The sequence below is a fragment of the Excalfactoria chinensis genome, chromosome 3 (assembly GCF_039878825.1).
Source record: "Excalfactoria chinensis isolate bCotChi1 chromosome 3, bCotChi1.hap2, whole genome shotgun sequence".
Taxonomy (NCBI): domain Eukaryota; kingdom Metazoa; phylum Chordata; class Aves; order Galliformes; family Phasianidae; genus Excalfactoria; species Excalfactoria chinensis.
In genome coordinates, this window is record NC_092827.1 from 83501434 (window position 1) to 83521481 (window position 20048).

General features: G+C 37.0%; 1 protein-coding gene across 3 annotated transcripts in view; it reads right to left on the reverse strand.

Moving 5' to 3' along the window:
- Window positions 1-318: 318 nt before the first annotated feature.
- BICRAL (BICRA like chromatin remodeling complex associated protein) overlaps window positions 319-20048 on the reverse strand; it is a 29166-nt gene continuing 9436 nt past the window's right edge. For all 3 annotated transcript variants that reach the window (XM_072332989.1, XM_072332990.1, XM_072332991.1), the window contains 11 exons: window positions 17723-17771; window positions 15050-15098; window positions 14892-14960; window positions 10464-12164; window positions 8614-8713; window positions 7826-7914; window positions 6739-6800; window positions 6466-6611; window positions 6220-6314; window positions 4636-4738; window positions 319-4169 (listed from right to left, as the gene is read on the reverse strand). In XM_072332989.1, coding sequence (XP_072189090.1) covers window positions 3376-4169; window positions 4636-4738; window positions 6220-6314; window positions 6466-6611; window positions 6739-6800; window positions 7826-7914; window positions 8614-8713; window positions 10464-12164; window positions 14892-14960; window positions 15050-15098; window positions 17723-17766 — 3252 coding nt within the window. In that variant the 5' untranslated portion in view covers window positions 17767-17771 and the 3' untranslated portion in view covers window positions 319-3375. The remainder of the gene's footprint in view (window positions 4170-4635; window positions 4739-6219; window positions 6315-6465; window positions 6612-6738; window positions 6801-7825; window positions 7915-8613; window positions 8714-10463; window positions 12165-14891; window positions 14961-15049; window positions 15099-17722; window positions 17772-20048) is intronic.

Here is a 20048-nt window from a genome sequence, read left to right on the forward strand (position 1 = left end):
GTCTCTCAGCAACCTCATCAAGGTAAGATGATGACAACGCAGCAGGATCACTGCCAATCCTGTTATACTGGTGTGAGTATTGCTGCATGTAATGCTGCGTGCTATGCCATATGAACCAAGCCTCAGTAGTGTACATTCAAAAGTTTCATAAACTACGAAGAGCTGGCCTATATAATAACATATAATATGGATAAATTTTAAGAAGCACGGAAGTAAGAATATTTTGCAACCATATTACTTAAAACTGAGAGCAATCCTCTTTTGGAAATGTAAATATTCAACTTAGTTAAATCAAGACAATCACAGATACGCATTTTTCCCAAATCTTTGGCTGTATTGCAATGGTTGTTTCAATTTGTCATCTCCAACTAAACATTTCCTATCCATGGATTAACAATATATTTACTGACTTGTGTCTTTTAACAGTATTTATCCAACATAACAAAATAAACTGCAATTTGTTATACTTTTTTTTTTTTTTTTTACAAAACATTTTATAAATATTTTTACAAAATGTATACAAAGCAATTTCAAGTGAGACATACTTTACAAATGAAGGTATTTAAGCAAATAAAGTCCATACCACACTGACAATAAGTGACACATCCTCTTTAAGTGAAGTCAGTCTGTAAGGCCTCCCTAATCTAACAGATAAATTATACTAAAATCTTCAAAATGAACATCTTTTTTCTTAATTGCCAGTTTAAAATTTGTTTTAATATTAGGCAGTATTAAATAACATCGAAAACACAATGCTGATCCAGCAAAATAATGAAAACATGTTTAAAGTCATGCACATTCGCAATACTTTGCTGGATTTGAGTCCATAGGATTAATTTAGACTTCTAAAGAAAAAAAGAAACAAACAAAAAACCACAACAAAAGTACAATTCTTTCATTTCCTGCTTCACAACGTACCAGAATTCCTTTAGAGCTGAATTCAAAGGAGCGAACAACAGCACATGATCAATCTAACATTTACCTTGCTAGGACCCTTCAGTGGGTTCCTCTCATATGTAGTTCAGGGAAATGTGTCTGACCAGATCAACAATCATTACTTTATGCAACTTGCCATTTTTAACACCATTGTCCCCATCCCAGAATAAGATCCAATAGCAGACACACAGCCTGATATGCATCAATTGCATACAATTTGCTGTACAGACACCGTACCCATTTTGAAGTAGCACAAAAAGCAAGTGAATCAACAAATGTGCAACTTCTTTTTCCTTTATAAAAGAATTAATTAGTTAGCATACAGCTGTGTAACTTTGTTTTTTCTTCCCAGATAGTTTAGAATGGTTATATTTCCAAAATCAAGGTATATGTGCATCAGAATACACAGCCGTGAGCATATTATCAAACTTAAAAGGCAATAGGTGAAGACTATATCATCAGTTTTGCCCGTAAAAGAACAAATAACTGCCTGAGAGTCTATTCTATGGACACTTAGCTAAAAATTTAAAACTGGCAATGCTTGTTATTACTTCCAATATTTTCTACAACACTCGGGAATGTTGGGGTTTACAAACATAGATACTTTAAAATTGGCACAATTTTTTTAAATGGCAACTAGTAATATACAAAAGAAAAAAAAAGCCAACAGCATTTCCATCCACCTCAAAGGGAAAATGAATTTTAAGCAAGTTTATCTTTCTCCTGTTGCTTTCAAGATTTGGTTTCCTTTAGTGGTCAAACAGCGGACTGTAGCTCAATACTGAGTTGCACTGTAGTCTTTCACTGTCACAAGGACATAATTCTGCTTTCTTCTACCCTACTCAGCTTGACTGAATTACGTGACAGCAAAACTCTACCTCTTTGTTTTCCTTCCTGGCAATCTAACTGACAACCACAGTTTGTCACAATGAGCCTCGAGATCATGAAGACTGTAAGTCTGGAAAATGAATGGTAATTTCTGAGAAACTGGAGGGGAGGTCTGGGGGAGAACGTAAGCATATCTTAGAAATCACACAAGCTGTATCCTCCTGAGCAGACATATATACTACATGCACAAGACTATGTCAGCGTTTTTATGTGCACGTAAGCACTTATGACCAAAGTAGACTATGAAAGAGAAGCATGGGAGGCAAAATAAAAATAAAAAAATAAAAAAAAAAGACATCATAGATTAAAATAAATAAATAAAATAATAAGACTCTATCTTACCAACATGACAGCAAGCCAAATGCAAACCATGCAATAGTTTTTCACTTGGCTCTACAATATGAATTAATAATTACACACTTTTAGATATGTTTTAACAATGGGACTGCTGATCAACTTTGGTCTGTACATATCTTGATAATCGTGACTGCTACAGTGGATGCTTCAACATTCTCTGATAGCAAAAAAAGAAAAAGAAAAATCAAAAAATAAACACTGGCCTTCAAATTTTTTCCAAGTAAGGCTAATGTCCTCTTAAAATATAAGCTACAAATATCTTACCAGCTTTCAAATAAAAGTGCTTTTGACACTTGGTCTAAAAATAAAAAAAGTTAAAAAAAAAAAATCAAAGAAAAAAATAATAACAAAATTATACCACTTCAGAAAGACTCAAGGCTGACTACATCCAATTATAAAATGCAATATCTCTTGAAGAAGAGTTAATATATATGTAATATATATATAAATTCATGGCTCTATCATGGCCTCAACCTGTACACAAGAAGCCACTTACTGGCTTCCAATCTACCTTCCTTAGTCAAGCATTTATTACTTCATATCATGCCACTGTGACTAAGACCATATAATATCATCTCACAGACTAAACTTACCCACTACAAATATATCAAGGACTAGTTTCTGCTCAAAAAGCAATAGAAAAGCACTTTAAGTTCAACTTATGAAACCTTGTTAACACAGTGATGACATCCTTCCAACTTAAGACTCCTAGAACACAGATTTCATTACAAAGCAAATTATCACTTCTGAATAGAGGTACAGTGGGTTTTCCAGAACAACTTAAAAATCCAATGATTTGTGGAAAAGGGTAGGGGGAGAATTGTTGCTTCCATCACCTTTAAAAAAAACGTCTTCTTAATAAATATATCCTTTCAAATGACTGTGATTGTCAGTATATTACCATATTACACAGGGCCTAATGACCTGCAACCTTGTTATGCTGCAGGACTGCACAATTATCAAAAGCACTATCATAATAATACTTGAAATAGTAAGGCCCTAACAGACTGCATTCTAACAAGGATTAACTTTACTTGGCTATCTCACTGTAACCACAATGAGTATTGCTCTCAAACACAGAACAGAATCTAGTTTAGAAAGGTTAACCTTAAATGTATGTCAGGCTGTACTTGTGGTGTCATTCACATTTGCTTCTGCTAAGAGAAACATAACTTTTCCAGGGTATTGTAACTATTAACACTCTAAGATACTATTTACAGCTGCTTCTAAAATAGAGTCAGTCTCTACACCTTCACTGTGGTCTGGAATAAATTTTTCCAAGCAGTTTTCCTGTGAAGCAAGAGGTGAAAAATTAGGAAATTCTAAGTCAACAGAGCCACTACTGGATGCCTCATTTTGTGTCGGTCTCCCAGTTTTTTTAAGTTCCAAGATATTCTTAAATGTCGTTTCTAAACTCTTACTCAGCAGTAAGTCTTGCTGGGGTTCATTGGAGCCTTTCATGTTATCAGGATGTAAAACCTCATTCTTTGGAGGGCTCCTCAGAGTTTTGTCTTTGAAGGAATTATTACATGTTACCTTTGAGAAAGATTGGACTGTATTCCTTGATATTTTATTGTGTGTTCCATGATTGCCTCTTGAAACAGTTTTGGAGAAGTCTTCAGAACTCAAAGAATTCTCAGCTGACTTGGTAAAAATTTTACCAACCATCTTTTCTTCAGAAACAGCCTTGTATTGGCTCCCAGAAGAACAATTAGCTTTCTCAAACTTTAAAGCTTTAGTGAGGCTCTCAGATTTTTTAGTAGTTCCTTCTTGTGATGTCAAAATGTTGTTAGGCACTAGAGGAAGTTTATTGTGATTTGTGGACTCAGCTGAGCTGGGTTTTGGTCGGTCTCTGGCTTGGGTTTTGGTAGTCTGACTTCGAGAAGGTAATGTTTTGCTAGACTGATGGTCACTTCTGCTGGTCTGTGCTTCATCAGCTGTTTTATCAAATTGTTTGGCAGAACAACAAAAATCAGCCTGATAACCATCTGAAAAATTAAGCAGCAACATTTTACTTTAGCTACATTCACTAAAACCATGTTTAACTATTTAGCATGTATTTACAAAAAAAAAAACTGTGCTGGGCTTTTCTTAGTACTGACACTCAGGTAACATTCACAGTCTGGCAATTCATGTCTTTAAGAAATATGCATATGCTTAAGAGCAGGAACTGATCACCAAATTAAGCAGCATGGTAAGCAAACAGCGTACACAGCAAAACTATCCTAAAAGCACTGCAAGTATTTCAAATACTCTCATGCAATATTAGGAAGTCTAGTATTTCTATCTTCTAAATTGTACTATCACACATTCTATCTATCTATCATTATCTATCTATCTATCATACTATCTGAACATTTTTAAAACAGCTAACCATCAGTGCCGCACTGTAGCTACAGGTATTTTTTAACTACCAACACTATGCTTATGATTCAGAAGTTAACCATCACTTACCAGGATCCACTAGTGCAAGACGCTTCTCCCGGGTCAGAGATGCTCTTTCTTCCTGGTTAAACATCCTATCAATCATAACCATTTCTGCAGATGGATTTATCCGCTGCAGGAAAATGAAAAAAAGAAAAACCACCTCTGAAGTCACTCGTGTCTGTGCTGAATCAAAACACTTACAGTTTAGTTACTTTTCAATGGCTTACATATATATGTGTGAAAATCACCCGTAATTCCACAGCATCTTCAATGATCTTTACAACGACCACAACTTTTGAAATTCAACAATAAAGCATTATTCACATTTTATTAAATCTAACAACTGGAATCACTATACTAGTTTTCAGTATTACAACTTCTCGTAACTGCATACATTTTCCACTCAGTGCTTTTACAAGAATTACAGTAATTTTCAGAAGGAAAAACAAAAAGAAAAACAGGAAAAATGTTGCAACTGGGACCACCCCATGTTCTTGTTTCTGCCCTGAACTTCTCTCCCAATAGTATTGGTATTTTCAAGTAGTTTATGCTGAGTTGCATTTGGCAGACCATGCTTTCATGCCAAAGGATGCATCCATCACAGAAAAAAAGCTCACTGGCTGTTAAGTTACAATACAGGTAATTAGCTCCAAACTTCAACGTTCTTCCAAATAACTTCATCCCAAAAGGACTGAATGGAATATAACAATACAATATTCCAGATGCTAAAAGAACAGGTTTTCATCTCCTATCTCCCTTCTACATCTGCAATTACTTGCAAATACACACGATGGTAACTACCTTTTAAACAGGACTGCCAGATACCAAAGTCATGTTAGTTGTGACACTTCTATTATGCAATCCTATTTGACTATGTATTACTATCCCTAACTAGAATGATTTGAATGTCTTTTATATTCAAATTTGAACGTGAATGGACATGGCCAGAAGGTCGAGCGAGGTTTTCCTCCCCCTCTACTCTACCCTGCAAGACTGTATTTGGAGTACGGTGTCCAGTTCTGGGCTCCTCAGTTCAGAAGGCAGAACTTCTAGAGAGTGCCCAGCAGAGGGCTGCAAAGATGATTAGGGGCCTGGAGCATCTCCCTAATCAGAAAAGGCTGAGAACTGGGGCTGCTCAGTCTGGAGAAGGGAAGACCAAGAGGTTCTTATCACTGGTTACAAATGACTCCCTCCCATTAGATAAGTGGATGGGACCAGGCTCTTTATGGTTGTCCACTGAAAGCACAGCCTGTTCAGAGCAAGTGCAAAATATCAACAAAAATCAGAAGTTAATGTATCCTTAAGGTCTATTGAATCTATATATGAACAGCAGCCTTAAGCAGTATGCAAAACATGAACTCAACATAAATCACTGGTTTTAAGATAAGAGCCTAAACTGAATCCAAGTCAGTCACTCAGATTGCTAGCACAACAGTAAACTTCACATAGGTGTGCGTATGTATGTTTCTTTATATACATACACATAATGATACATCACTAAAGAGCATTAACAAAATTAACTGTAGTGCCAGCTCTCACCTTCCTGAATTAATTTTACAAACAGAATCACATCGTATAAAGGATTTCTTCTATCTGCATTATACTCCTTACCATTGCATCTTCTATGAGTAAACATCTGTATTTGTTCAGCATAGCTTGTGTCCTCTTCAACAGCTGTGTAGCTACAGATTCAAATTCACCATCCACTAGAAAGACAAGAACATACTTTCAAACACTGTACTTCAGTAACCTGCACAAACCTTAAAATGTTCCCTTTCTAATTGCTCCAAATTGCATGAAGGATTCTCTCAATATATTAATTACAACCCTAATGCAAACTTAAAAGATGGAAATTACCTTTTCTTAAGTCTTCCTCAGTTGGCAGTGACCCCTGGCACACATGATATGAAAGGAGTCTCTGAACTGCATCATTTAATGATCTGAACTGACTTTTATCTGGTGTCACAGCTTGCATCTGATCCTTTTGTAACTGCTGTAGCATACTGCAATGGAAATTGATATCTATAATTAGCATATAATCTAACCAAAGTTTATTCACTACTGAAAACTAAAGGGTGATGAAAGTTGGAGAAAATATCTGTAATAAAATTACATAAGACAGTGACTTACAAAGCTCCTTTAGTTAACTGTTTAGCAGCAGGTCGTTTCTGTCCAACTAAATGACCATCCACCTAAGTCCAAAGTAAGAGACAAATTATAGCATATCCCTTCCTCTGCAAAGCTCACATTTCAGCATTTATTTTTGCCAGCTAAGTGTACCAGTACTGAGTGCAATCACCAAGCAAGTATAAACACACTTATGCATCTCATGTTTTCATAAGGCACATTAACCATGAAATATGGAAGTCATTTCTCTTAGACCACACTTCAACTGCAGTGCTTATACATTCTTCACTAGGAAAAAGGCTGATTATCAAATTTAGCAGGTGGAAAGGTTTCTTTTCTTTTGAGGTACTCTGAACCTCCACTGCATAGAAAGCACTCACCCTCACATGAGAAAGCAAATCTGACCAATAATTAAAAAACACAAGCTGAACTCCTAACTGAGCACTACTGTATGCTCTGTACTACATGTGTATCAGTCAGTACAGTTGCAGCAACAAATGGAACTTGTGAATCACGTCCTTTCCCTGTTTTTCTTTCCTGTGATTTTGTAATTTAGCTCTATCCACAACTAAACCTGCACGTCCTGGACTAATTCAAGCCCCATCCTCAATAGCTCAGTCTGGGAATGTAAGAATCATATCCTCCCTCACAACTTACTTCCATTCTACAAAAACTGACCTCCCATTCTTGGCCCAAACCCTGGAAGCACTATTAAATTTCTGTACATAATTCATACACACACAGGAAAACTTCTGGTGGGCAATGAACATATGCTGAGGAAAGAAGACAATGCAGAAAGAATCAAAAAGATGGAATGTTTCTGCTCCTTCTCATAAACCATCCTTACCCAACCAGGCACACAATAGCTACGTTTACAAGAAGTAACAGAATGCCCACCTCATCTTCAACTAAATGAAATAACTGCATTATCATATCAAATTATCTTCAGGAAGCAACAGAATCAAACTCCACTAAGCGAGGACATCTCAAACCAGCATTTTCAGAACATCAACTGACAAAACACTCAATGTTAGCTATGGCAACTTCACTAACATTTAAAGGCAAACATTTAAATGAAAGTATTCTCCACCTGTATACACTGAACTGAAGATGATCCTACTCCTTTTTCTTGCGATGTTCCAAGAGATTGCTGTATGATTTTTCCTCCAGAGTCCTGCCCTATAAAAAAAAATACATTAAAAAGACTGTTATCCTAAGCAAGATCAGAACAATTTGACGTACCTATCCCAATCATTCTACTTGAATTTTTGGCGTTTAGGTTTAAAAACACTGATATAACTATCCTGGGGACAAACTGACATCTAAAAACGGAACAAGTGATTCTCTGTGCTGCAAACTACAGAAGGCCTTAAACATAAGGATTTCCTATCACACTATTGCAACACAGCAAGAATTTCACATACCAGAAGTACAGCATCCCAAAAATTTACTGAGGAAAAAAAAACCAAACAAAACACAGTACATTTTATCAAACTTCTCTATACTCTTATTTAACTATCTAACTTTACTGAACTTTTCTGCAACTAACTTTTGCATACTATTCATCCTTTCACAAGAAAAGTTTCAGAGAATTCTGTAGCTGATATCTGCATTTCTCCAAGCTGCAAAAAAGGAAGAAAAGACAGTTCAATTCTGCTGGATTTTAAAGAGGGAAAAACTAATTCTCTACAGACCAGATCCACCTTTTCAAAAAGTACACAATGAACACTGAAAAATTTTGTTTGCAGTCTCCTAAAAATAAAATTCTGATAACTTCTATCAACATGAGCCAACAAGTCTGACAATGTGAAAAAGAATCTATTGCTGCTGCTGCAAAAGAACTGACAACAGAATGATTTTAAAAAGACTATGGCTCACCTGGCAGCGTGTTGCTCAGAAGACTTGATAGTTGATGTTGTCTCAAATTATCTTGAGCCTTTGACGCAGAAACTGGTGATGTCTGGCTCATACCTTTCTTCTGTAGCACACACATTAAAAACAGAAGTAAAAAACTGAAGTATTTACTGAAAGCTTTAAGAAAGAAGAAAAGAACAGGAATAGGCAAATGCATCCCTATGCACCCTCCTTCAGCCACAAACTTGTTACTGGTGAAGTCCCACCTTGACTTCTTATACTGAGTTCAAGAACTGCATACGGTATATCAGTGAGAAACAGAAACTCCACAAACAGTACAAATACACAGAGGGTACGTTCTGGATGCCCTGTGATTCACCCTGACTCAAAAAGCAGCCTTCAGGTAGCTCAGCTTTTAGAGTCTCAAAGCTGCAAAACAGTCTCAAGAAAAACACTCAATAGAACAAACTCCCTGGTGTTCAATAACTAAATGATACTGACCTTATGATACTTTACAACATTTAAGACTTAAAAACAGGCTAAGAAGATTGTGGGAAGCAGTAGAATCTGTTCTCTATAGGTAAGACCACACTGCCACTTTTTGGCTCCAAAATTTTACCTGAAAAATATATTCTTTTACAGCATTAAGGAATTCTATGCTTTTGTAACTGCTGAAACTCACTGGCCTCAACATGCATCCTACAAATACAAAAATAGAGACACATGAAGAAAAAGTCAGTCTTCAAATTACTCATCTGCAAACAAAACATTACAATCTGTGCTAGCAGTTTTGCTGAAGACTAAAAATGTGGTCTTACAACACATTTGCCTTTATTTTCTAAATAAAGCCACACTATTACATTGCCTATTTTGGTCTTGGTTAACAAAGAGCATTAGACCTCTGGGAAAAGAGAAAAACAACAGTAATTGCTACAATTCCACTCTGAGATAGCTATTTTATAATGACTACAGAGGAAAAAATAACCAAACTAAAACAAAACAAAGCAATAAAGAGCAGAGTTGAGATAATTATTAGTTGCTAATAATGTTAGATGGTAATGAGTTCAATACTGACATGCGTTTGCAAGGTCGTTAATGAAAGCAGACAAACTTAAGCTGAATATAAACTACAACTGCATCAACTGGGCAAAAAGGACCACTTCTCACCCAAAAGGCACTTTCAAAACTTTTAAAATTATTACTTAACAGACCGCTTTTTAGAGATATTTGTTGACAAGCTAAACTTTTACAAGCTGCGTTAGAAGGTATTTCCCCCTAAGGACTTTAAGAAACACCTTTCACCTTTTCTTCGACTGATTCAAATTTGAAAGCTCCAGATCCAAAAACTATAAGCACATAAAATGCCAAAAAGATTGACTTTAATGGATTACTTACAGGAAGTAAACAACAAAGAGAAACCCAAGAAACAGGCCAAACCTCAAAAACATACACATAATTCTTGGTGATGACAAAAGACTTGTCAGTGCTAAAAAGGTACCCTAGGCTTTACATCAGTATCTATGCTAAGATTTTCAGAGTCCACACTTGGACAATCTTACAATGTCAGTTCCTTTGAATTGCGAACAGCAGTGCAGCAACGGTAAGCAGTTGAGTAAATATCACTATAAATCACCAATAAAAACTTCAGAATTAATAAAAGAGACAGGCTCATTCACTCAGTGATAAACTTCAGAAAACACTGAGTGAAATGATGTATCTAGGTTACAGTGATTTTCAGCAGTTACATTGTAGGGTAATAATATAGCCTAACAAAGTCTACCTCCTCCACATTAACCATTTTAGTACTTCGTTAACAAGATTTTAGCACAATTTAGAATCATTTCTTCAGCTGTATTCTGAAGCAGTTTTCTTACCTGACTGAAGGCGAACTGTTGCTGTGTTACTCCAACTGACGTGTGACTAAAGGTGCTGATGGATTTGGAAGAGGATGCTGGAAGACGATGCGATGCACTGATGGGAACTTGAGTCCTGTTCTGTGTCAGCTGATCTCCAGTAAAGTTTCCTCCGGATGCAACAGACTGAACTGAAGGTCCCAAGCTAGGATGTACTGAACCAGAAGAACTTACAACAGCGAATCGATTAGAAGCTGACATACTTGAGACTGCAGACTGCCCAGGTGACATTGTCGTAAAACTCGATCTACCTTGAGAAGCATTAGCTTGACTGGGTGACAAATGCAACACTGTCGGTGACGCCTGCTGCAGTGGCACCTGTCCACCAACAATCTGTGAAGTTCCATGATTTACTATAACTTGGTTTCCAGGAGCTGTGAAGGTCTGGCCAGAAACAAGCTGAACAGCTGTGTTCTGATTATTCAGCATCTGTCCAGAATATGACTGGTTGGCTCTCAGCATGTTTGTAGAGTTCCTGTTGAGCATGACATGCTCAGCAGACACTTGGCTAGGAACCAACTGGGAAGGCTGTGTCTGAAGAAGCTGTCCATTTATGGCCTGGACATGATGAACCGAGTTTGAATTAACAGACAGACTTGTAGGTATGAGAAACTGGTTTTGAGGTGCATGAGGCTGTCCCATAGGAGAATGGATAACAATACTACCTCCAGCATTACTAACTGCCTGAGGTGTAACTGATTTTCTTGCATTTTGTTGATTAACGATGTTAACAGACATATGAGGACCAACTACTGAACTCTGAGGTGAGCTTGCAGAAGCGAAGGGAATCCCTTGCTGTACGTGATGTTGCTGTATTCCCAAGTTATTCACATTGTAAGCAGATTGCTGACCCATCTGGACAGGCTTTGGTTGGATATTAACAGGTACTTTGTTAGAGTTTGGTGCTAAACCTCTTTGAATTATGATATTATGGACAGGTACAGATGTCTGAAAATTTGTGCTGTTAAACGGAACTGTTACAGGTTGTGCTACAGGACTTGTATTTGAGTTCCCAAACAGTGAGTTACCATTTGGAGTCTGTCTATGAACCAAGAGGCTACTGCTCATGTTTGCAGGCGTCTGCTGACCATTACCCTTCAGTATTATCTGAGATCCATCAAGGTTATTAATGGTCATCATGGAAGGCTGATTACTAAATGAACCAATTAGCTGTATCTGCCCAGAACCACTAATCTGGTTGCTATTAGACAAATGCTGGCTGGGAACACTAATTCCGACATGTTGCATAAAGCCATGTTGTACGCCGACTGTATTGCTTGCAAAAGATGCTCCAACAGGTTGCTGTACCACTTGAGTAACTCCTATAGGTTGCAACGTCTGACCTGAGTAATTAGAAACATTAGAAGCCTGAGTAAAGGATGCTGATGAAGAAGGATGAAGCTGAGCTTGTGCAAACTGTTGACTGGAACCTACACTGGCATCCAAATATGCCTCTTCTGCCAAAGTCTGTTCAGTAATATTGGCCTCCTGCAAGGACTTCTGAAGAATATCAAAAGGCTGATCCTCACTAAGATCAGGTAAAGGAGAAGACACAAGTTCATCTTCAAGAAATTGAAGGCTACTGGACAGCTGCAGTCCATCACTAGGCCCCTCTCCAAGCTGACTGCTTACACCTTTTACAGACGACTTAGGATCAGTGTTCTGAAATGAAATATAATAAAATGAATTCTTTTCAGAAATTCTCATCTGTTTTCCCATTAAGCTTTTTCACACAAACAAACTGCCGATCGATGATCACACAGTGCAAATTAGCAGCCATTTCACAACATTAAGGAGCTGTGTTAAGTCTTTATCATGAAGAGTTCTACAAATAAGAGTAAGAAAAACAATGCTACAGACTTTGTGTTTTAGGTCTTCAGAAAAAGATTACAGAGAACTACTGCCACTAAAACCACAGCAAACATTAAGTAGCACATTGAATTAAAAATTCTTCTAATGTAAATCTGTAAACACTGTAAAAGAAATCAGACCCAACCAGCCTATTTTACTTCAGGGTCTGCTGTCAACTTTTCCTTAAAAAAAGAAAATGATAAAAATATAATAAAATAAAAACCACCACACTATGCCCAGAATCTCTTCACAACACAAATGTTAGGTTCTTAAGGGAGGGCAGAAATGACAAATTTAAATGGATATTAAATACTTGCAACTATTGTTAAGTTAGATATGAGTACACCTTCCTAAATTCCAAAATCACATCTCAACTCCTGAAAAAACATCCAAGTTCTTCTTAGATCAGGATTGCATAATGTGGGTGGAGAAACTATCAGTTGCATTCATACTCTGAGCTTTCACTCCTTAAATGTCACAGACATTTGTTTTCATCTCATGTAAACAAGCAAAGACACCATAAGCTGTAATTATCACATGCAACCATGTCCCCACCCTAAATATTTAAGCATATTTAATTTCGAATTTTAACCTGACCTGCTTCTGAATCAGCCTGTGAATTTTATGAAACTTCACCCACATTGTAAAATACTGACTGTACTTAGAATTTAATAAAATATTTAGATATGTTTATGTATGTACATACACGCACAATTTTATTAATATAAACATTCATTAAAAGAATTAAATCAGCACTTAAATGTCCTGATGTCTCCACTGTACATGGCTACCATCAGGCAGAGCAAAAAGTAGTCACTATATAGGTCTCTGCTGAAACTCAGGACCTCTAAATTACCGGGAAGAATTCCAATTAATGATGCTACCATTAATATTAACAATACAACAACTAATAATAACAGCAATTTTAATAAAAAAATAATATTGTATGCAGTCAATACAAAGAGCTTGAAACTTTCCCCCTGAAATGAAGAATACTGAGATTCATTCCCTGCTCTCAGGACTAGTTAACCTCCAAACATAATTTTACATATGCAAACTGGAAACTTAAGACCTTCCAGCTTAACATCTCTTATCACTGCTGCCATGATTCCAAACAGCCACACACAACATCATGCCATTTTCAACAAGAAATCAGTGCCTCTGCAATTTCACAAATCTGCATCAATGAGAGTCTCACTCTCACTGGCTCCATGCATATTCTGCTCTCAAACTGCTCCACTGTACCTAGCAGGAAAGTGACAGAAGTCACTGGATACAATCCAGGCAATGACTAGGGAACTCTCCCATGAGAGATTTAACAGATACTGATGACAGCCAGGAAACAAACCTGAAATCGGTGGAGAAGTTAAGCAATCATTCATTCTGATGGGAAGTAAGGGGTTGAAAAAAAAGAAAAAAAAAGACCAAACGCTGCCTTCTCTCCCTAAAGTCACCACGAATTTCATGTTGTGTTAGGTCCTAATACATTTATAGTATTCCCACATATCAGCTAGGAACACAGGGCAAACATATGAAGTCAAAGCAACAGCGAAACAGAGTAATTAACAAGAAAACCCTACTGTATGTATTAAACAAAACAACTTGGGGATGAATAGGTCATAATAAAACAAAGGAACAGCAACAACAACAATCAACTAATGAAATAAAAGAAACATGGGTTAGAAGGGATCTCTGGAAACCACCTAGTCCAGCCTCCCACTCGAGGGAAGTTCTATTGCCAACACTACATCAGCTCAGCTTTGGACGTATCTCCAAGTACATGAAGCCCACAACATTACTGAGTAAAACCCGACCCAGTGCTGCAACATTCCTAGCTCAAAAAGAATACTGGGAGGGTTGGAGCTCGATGATCTTTAAGGTCAACTCCAATCTAAGCCTATTCTATGAGATATGATTCTATGAATACTTACAACACCTAATGAATTACAAGTGACTCCTCTAACACTGAAATTACAGGAAGAAATCATCCCCAACTAGCTACTCGGCATAAAGAATAAAAAAATAACACTAATTAAATTTCGTAATTGTTGGTTCAGATTTTACTTAGAAATACGGTACAAAAATATCCCACAATTCACAGGGATAATAAAATACATCTAAATGTATTATTTATATATATTTATATACATTTATTTATATATATTTATATACATTTAGATGTAGAAATAATACATTAGATGTAGAACATCTGAGCGCTACCACATCTACAATCACTAAACCTACATGCCCAGTTCACTGAATAGTTACACTGGAGGACATTTTTGCTGTTCAGCAACTGGCTTTAGAAAACTTGCAAAAAAAAATGGCCCAGTAGCACCAGTGTCTTTTGATTCAGTCACTACTGAAAACCCAAAAGAAATACTTGAGCACCATGAGGTGGTTCTACGAGAACCCTCAAATTTTTCATATGGAAAAGGTCAAAGCCCATATCCACTTAAGTCAGTTTCATGAAAGCCAAATAAAGCTGCAAAAGAAGCACACAGTTTCCAAAACAACATTTCTCTCCTGACCACTTACATTGGAGTTGGCGAAAATGGAATTTGAGTTGGCTACAGAATATTCTGCGTTTGTCAAGTCTTCGTTGCTCTGGTAAAAAAAACCAAACAAAACCATGTTGAGAAACAATACACTCAGTAAAGGTTTTGTATATCTCATACATAGGAAATGCTACTTACAGATTTACTACTAGGTCCATGCAGAAAATAATTCAGTGCCTGCGGGTCCCTTAAAAAAAAAAGAAAGTTACTATTTAGGTGATTCTTTCTGCTAATGAGGTGAATTTAACCTTGTCAGACACTCTTAACTCACACAAAGCAGGTTTGTTTCACTGACTCTAGTGCATAGTTCAAAGTGTACACCACTTAAAGCTCCTTGTTTATCAGCATGATTTGCAGATGCTGATCAGATTTGCTGTCATTGTACAGAGACAATCAACCACGTTCATCACAAAATCTATGTCACACTATTTCTTTTTATGAGGGCATTACTCTCATTCTCTCAAAACAAAGCATTTCACAATAGCACACAGTACAAACCCTAAGGAAAGTACTACAACCAAGTAACATGAGAACTAAAACAGCAACCATCTTCTCTACTCAGATTAATTATGGCACCTGCTCAGCTCCTGTTTAAGACAATGGGATTTCTTACCAAATCAAATCTTTTAACATGCTTTCTGACACTGTTAACAAAAACCTTGTGTCTTCTTTGCCAGAGTAAAAAGCTACACCAAGTGAAATCAACCATACAAATAACTGAATAAATGTCGCAAAACACAATTCCAGTGCATTTCATGAACCTGCCGCTATCACTGAATAGAACTCAGATTTAAAACATGGCCTGACAGAACAAGTGTTAGAAATTCAAATAATTTAAAAATACTTAAATATAATTGCATGTGTAGACCTCATAAAAAGCATTTAGAATGTGCTACAAGTGATTATTTTATTAATTCTTATAAATCATTTCCCAACGTGTCCATTAGTCTAAAGAGCAAAGTGACGTGGAGTCTTTTGGCTTTAAAACATCTTTATTAATTAAGAAGTAAATAATTGAAAAAATAATAATAATTGAGAAACAGAAGATCTCTCCATCATCCTAGAAAATAAAAAGGAAAGAAGTCAATGTAGCAGGTTTGACAGTCTTCTAAAAGCACAAAAACACATCTCTTATTTGGGGAAAAAAATAAATACTGCATTCGTGTTAAAAAGCACGTGTTAAAATTGCAGCATTTGGCAGGGACTTCATGCTACAATTATGTTTATTATTACAATTATGTTTATGACACGCAAGTGCTTACATATATTGACAAGCAAAAAAATATTTTTCATAGTAGAAATCTCAACAATTCAGAAGAAAGATCACTGTGTGAGATCACGAGCTCCGTCACACTTATTTTACTGATACATTATCAAGCCATTTAAAAGCCAGTGAGTGAAGTTGCTATAAGTCATGAAATGGACAATTGAAAAGGGAGAATACTTCATCACCTTAAACACTGGCTTTAGTAACTAAGGAATTTTAGAAGGCACTTACCAAAAACCAAAGATGCTGTTGTCCATTCTTCTAGATGCTTATGACAATTGCTGAGAGCACCAGGAAAAATGCTTATACGGATAGAGAGCACTTCCTTTTCTGGACTACCTGTGAACTTGTACCAGGACCTCCACGATTCACACTCACGACACAGCACTTAATTATCCAACGCAGTCGATTACCATCTTAATGTTAAATGGGATGTCTTTTCATTTTTCACAGCTACAATCAGTAATCTTGCACAGCACACAACACAGAAAGTAACCATGATCCATTCCAGCCAACGCTTTTGCTAGAGTATCCACAAAGTCATCTCTAAATTACGGTAGCCACTGTGATAGCATTTTGCTTTTCTCTCATGTTCTCGGTGGTTTTGCTGGAAGTCTTCAGTGCATAAGAAATGTAGAAAACCTATTTACCCACTACATTTAACACAGTATTAAAAACAACAAAAATCTTGTATGAAATAGATACCACATTTTAATAGCTGCTACATAACCAATGCCATACTAACTTTTTGTAGAGTTTGAACAAAAGTACCGCATACGAGATGTTTCTATGTTTTACAAGACATTACCTGTTCCCAAATACCTGATGCGAAGTTCAGCCAAGCAAAGATAACCTGGCATTTATACAACTGACAAAAACCTTGCACTGCAGTAACCTAGTTATGAGATACCTATATGGAATATATTGCTACAAATTAATCTGCAATTTATCTTCTTTAAAAAAAGTAAAATCCCCGATTTGACTAAGATCGGAACCTTTTGAGGAAAACGGTAGTAAATCCTTGTTTGCTGTGGATTCTTTACAGTACTAGGTAGCAATTCTGATGTTTTTACACAAATACAAGTTACTAGTAGAAATTCAGGTTTGCTTGTTTGTTGAAGAAAACCGTGTAATCTTACTTTTCCCTTTCAAATACATCCAGTGTCAACAAAGTTTCCAGTTCCACCACTGGAAAAGCTGAATTTTCTTTTTTCTTAAACCCCTAAAAAATAGTTTTCTGCAATGAAGTCTGTAACAACATCCCTACTACTGTGCTGTTGCGATGACCTTGTATTACTATTAACTGAAAAGTGACTGCAGCTTCCCACCCACTCATTCCCCAGCTGCTCTTGAGAAGAATGCCAACAAGTGGAGTGTCATCTAGCATGAAGTGGGACTGAAGGTCATGTTATACATACATCTCCACAAAGGGAAGTACAGCTTCATTTCATTTCAACATAGCACAGCTACTCACCTTATCTGCAAGTTACCTAATACTGATATGATACCTAACATTTCTGAAGAATTACACAGGCAAAACTTACCCAATAAGATCAAGGAGACAGGATTCATCATCGTCATCATCCATGACAACTAGAAGAGAAATGGACATATATTCAGCTCACATCAGAGAACATACTACTTCCAACAGCAAAAGTATTTTAGAACACCTCAATAGTTTTTATCAGTTTATGGGACATGACAGGCATTTATTACTGCCAGAGTTAAGTATAAACAAGCATATTCTACAGAGACCTATACAAATTCAATACGCTTGTCTCAAAATCAAATTCAGCCACACATCATGATCTACAAAACTCCATACAAAGTCGTTATTTAGGGATTTTTCATTTTGTTGCTGTTGTTTTTTTAATAACGCTCAGCTATTGCTAGTCACAATACACTCGATTCCAGTTTCTTCTGAACAGCACTCAAGAGTGTACTTACATGAACTTGCAATTAAAAGTACAGAGTTCTGGGAATCCTTTTAAAAACAGGTGGGCAATTCATTTGCATTAGTTAAACTGAACGTAGGTATCCACTGGGCACAGAGCATTTTTAGTCTCACAGCCTCCCAGTCACCAGCTCTTGTACTCACTGATTAATCAGATCAGTACTACCTGTAACAAATACACTCCCTCATTTCTTCCTGGTTGCTGTTCCTTTGAAGCTTCCATCTGCATGACCCTGGCTCTCCCATTTACTGTAACTCTCCAGATCTCATCAAAGACTTTAACATCTCCTCCACTTCCTGTCAGTAACTCTCACAATCTCTTTATCTTCCCTTACTCCCTGCAGAGATCCCAACTAATCAACTGATGATAGCATCTCCTATACCTCTTTATACCCTGGCATCCATTCAGTTATCCAACATCATCCACACAATATCATATAATCAAATCAAACTGATTCCTCTGCCTGCCATGCCTGTGTTTTTCTCAGCTCCCCTTAAAATTCTGACACCATATTTAACACTCAAATTTATAATTCTAGTTAGATTAAAACGAATTGAAGCCAATCTCTTACTTATGTCAAAACAGAAAATTACTCCCCCTGACCATCTCTACACACATCATTCTGTGGGCTCTCATGACTGTTCACAATGATTGAAATGAAGGGACCTGTCTCACAGGAGGCTGAAAGCACTGAGACTGTTCAATCAGAAGAACAGAAGGCTCGGGGGCGATCTTAGCAATGGGTAGAAACGCCTGATGGAAGGACATAAGGAAGAAAGCCAAATGTTTGTCAGTGGTATCCAGTAAAAGAGGCAAGGGATACAACATGTTTCCGCTTAACCTTAAGAAATAAAGTTATTTCCCTCTGAGGTTGTCAACCAGTGGTGCAGGCTGCCCAGTGAGGCTGTGAAGTATTTGTCTCCGGAGGTTCCCCAAACCAGCCGATGCAGCCCTGAGCAGCCTGCCCTGGCTGGTCCTCCTGCTAGCAGGGCACTGGGCAAAGCATTCCCAGAGGTCCCTTCCACTTCAACTGTCCCCTGATTCTGTAATCTCTTTCTATACTTCAGTGATTTTGAAGCCAGCTTCTGCCTCATGTTAACAGAAAATGCCCCAGCCCTTAGGTTGCGCAGCCCCATGCTTATTGGTTGACAGCATGCAGCAAAGGATTCATCACTGCAAGGATGCCTCGCAGAACAGGAAAGCAGACCATGGCTACAGACAACTACTTGAAACGTTAGGAAAAAATCAGCATTCATCAGCTGACTCTGCATTTTAAGGAAAATACTCTCTCTCATGATTCAGTCGCACACCTGCTGGCTGCTGCAAACCAGCAGCATAAATGCTGGTCTAACAACTGAATGCTAAGCAAATTACAAGACATTTTATGATGTGGCTGAATTTAAATGTAGATGTGCATTAGTAAGAACAAATCAGTAAGTGATTAGCATTCCGCTTTAATGGCACTGTTAACACTTCTTACAGGAAGCTATTATTTCCTTATGCAGCATATACAGCTCTCAAAAGCAGGTTCTAAAGACTTCTAGCTAAATGGAGAAGCAAAAAAAAAAACAGGATTTTTTTTTCCCCCCCACACTGCCTACTTTTAAAATCCCCATTGCATATCACTATGGTAACACTAACACTGCTACTTGAAATCAGTACAACTCCTTCACTTTACCAAACCAAACATTCTCTGTAACCATATAATAAAGGCTTACCATTGTGGCAAAGTCCAAGCAACCACATAGAACTTTGTTCAACCACTATTCCGATGGGGATTGTAACTACCAACACAAATGAGATGAATTTGCTCAGTTCACCAAACTCTTGAAAACTCACATGTATAAAAATCGGAAGAGGAAAAAATAAAAATAAAAATACAAGAAAATGACAAGGAGAAAAATAATCTTAATGG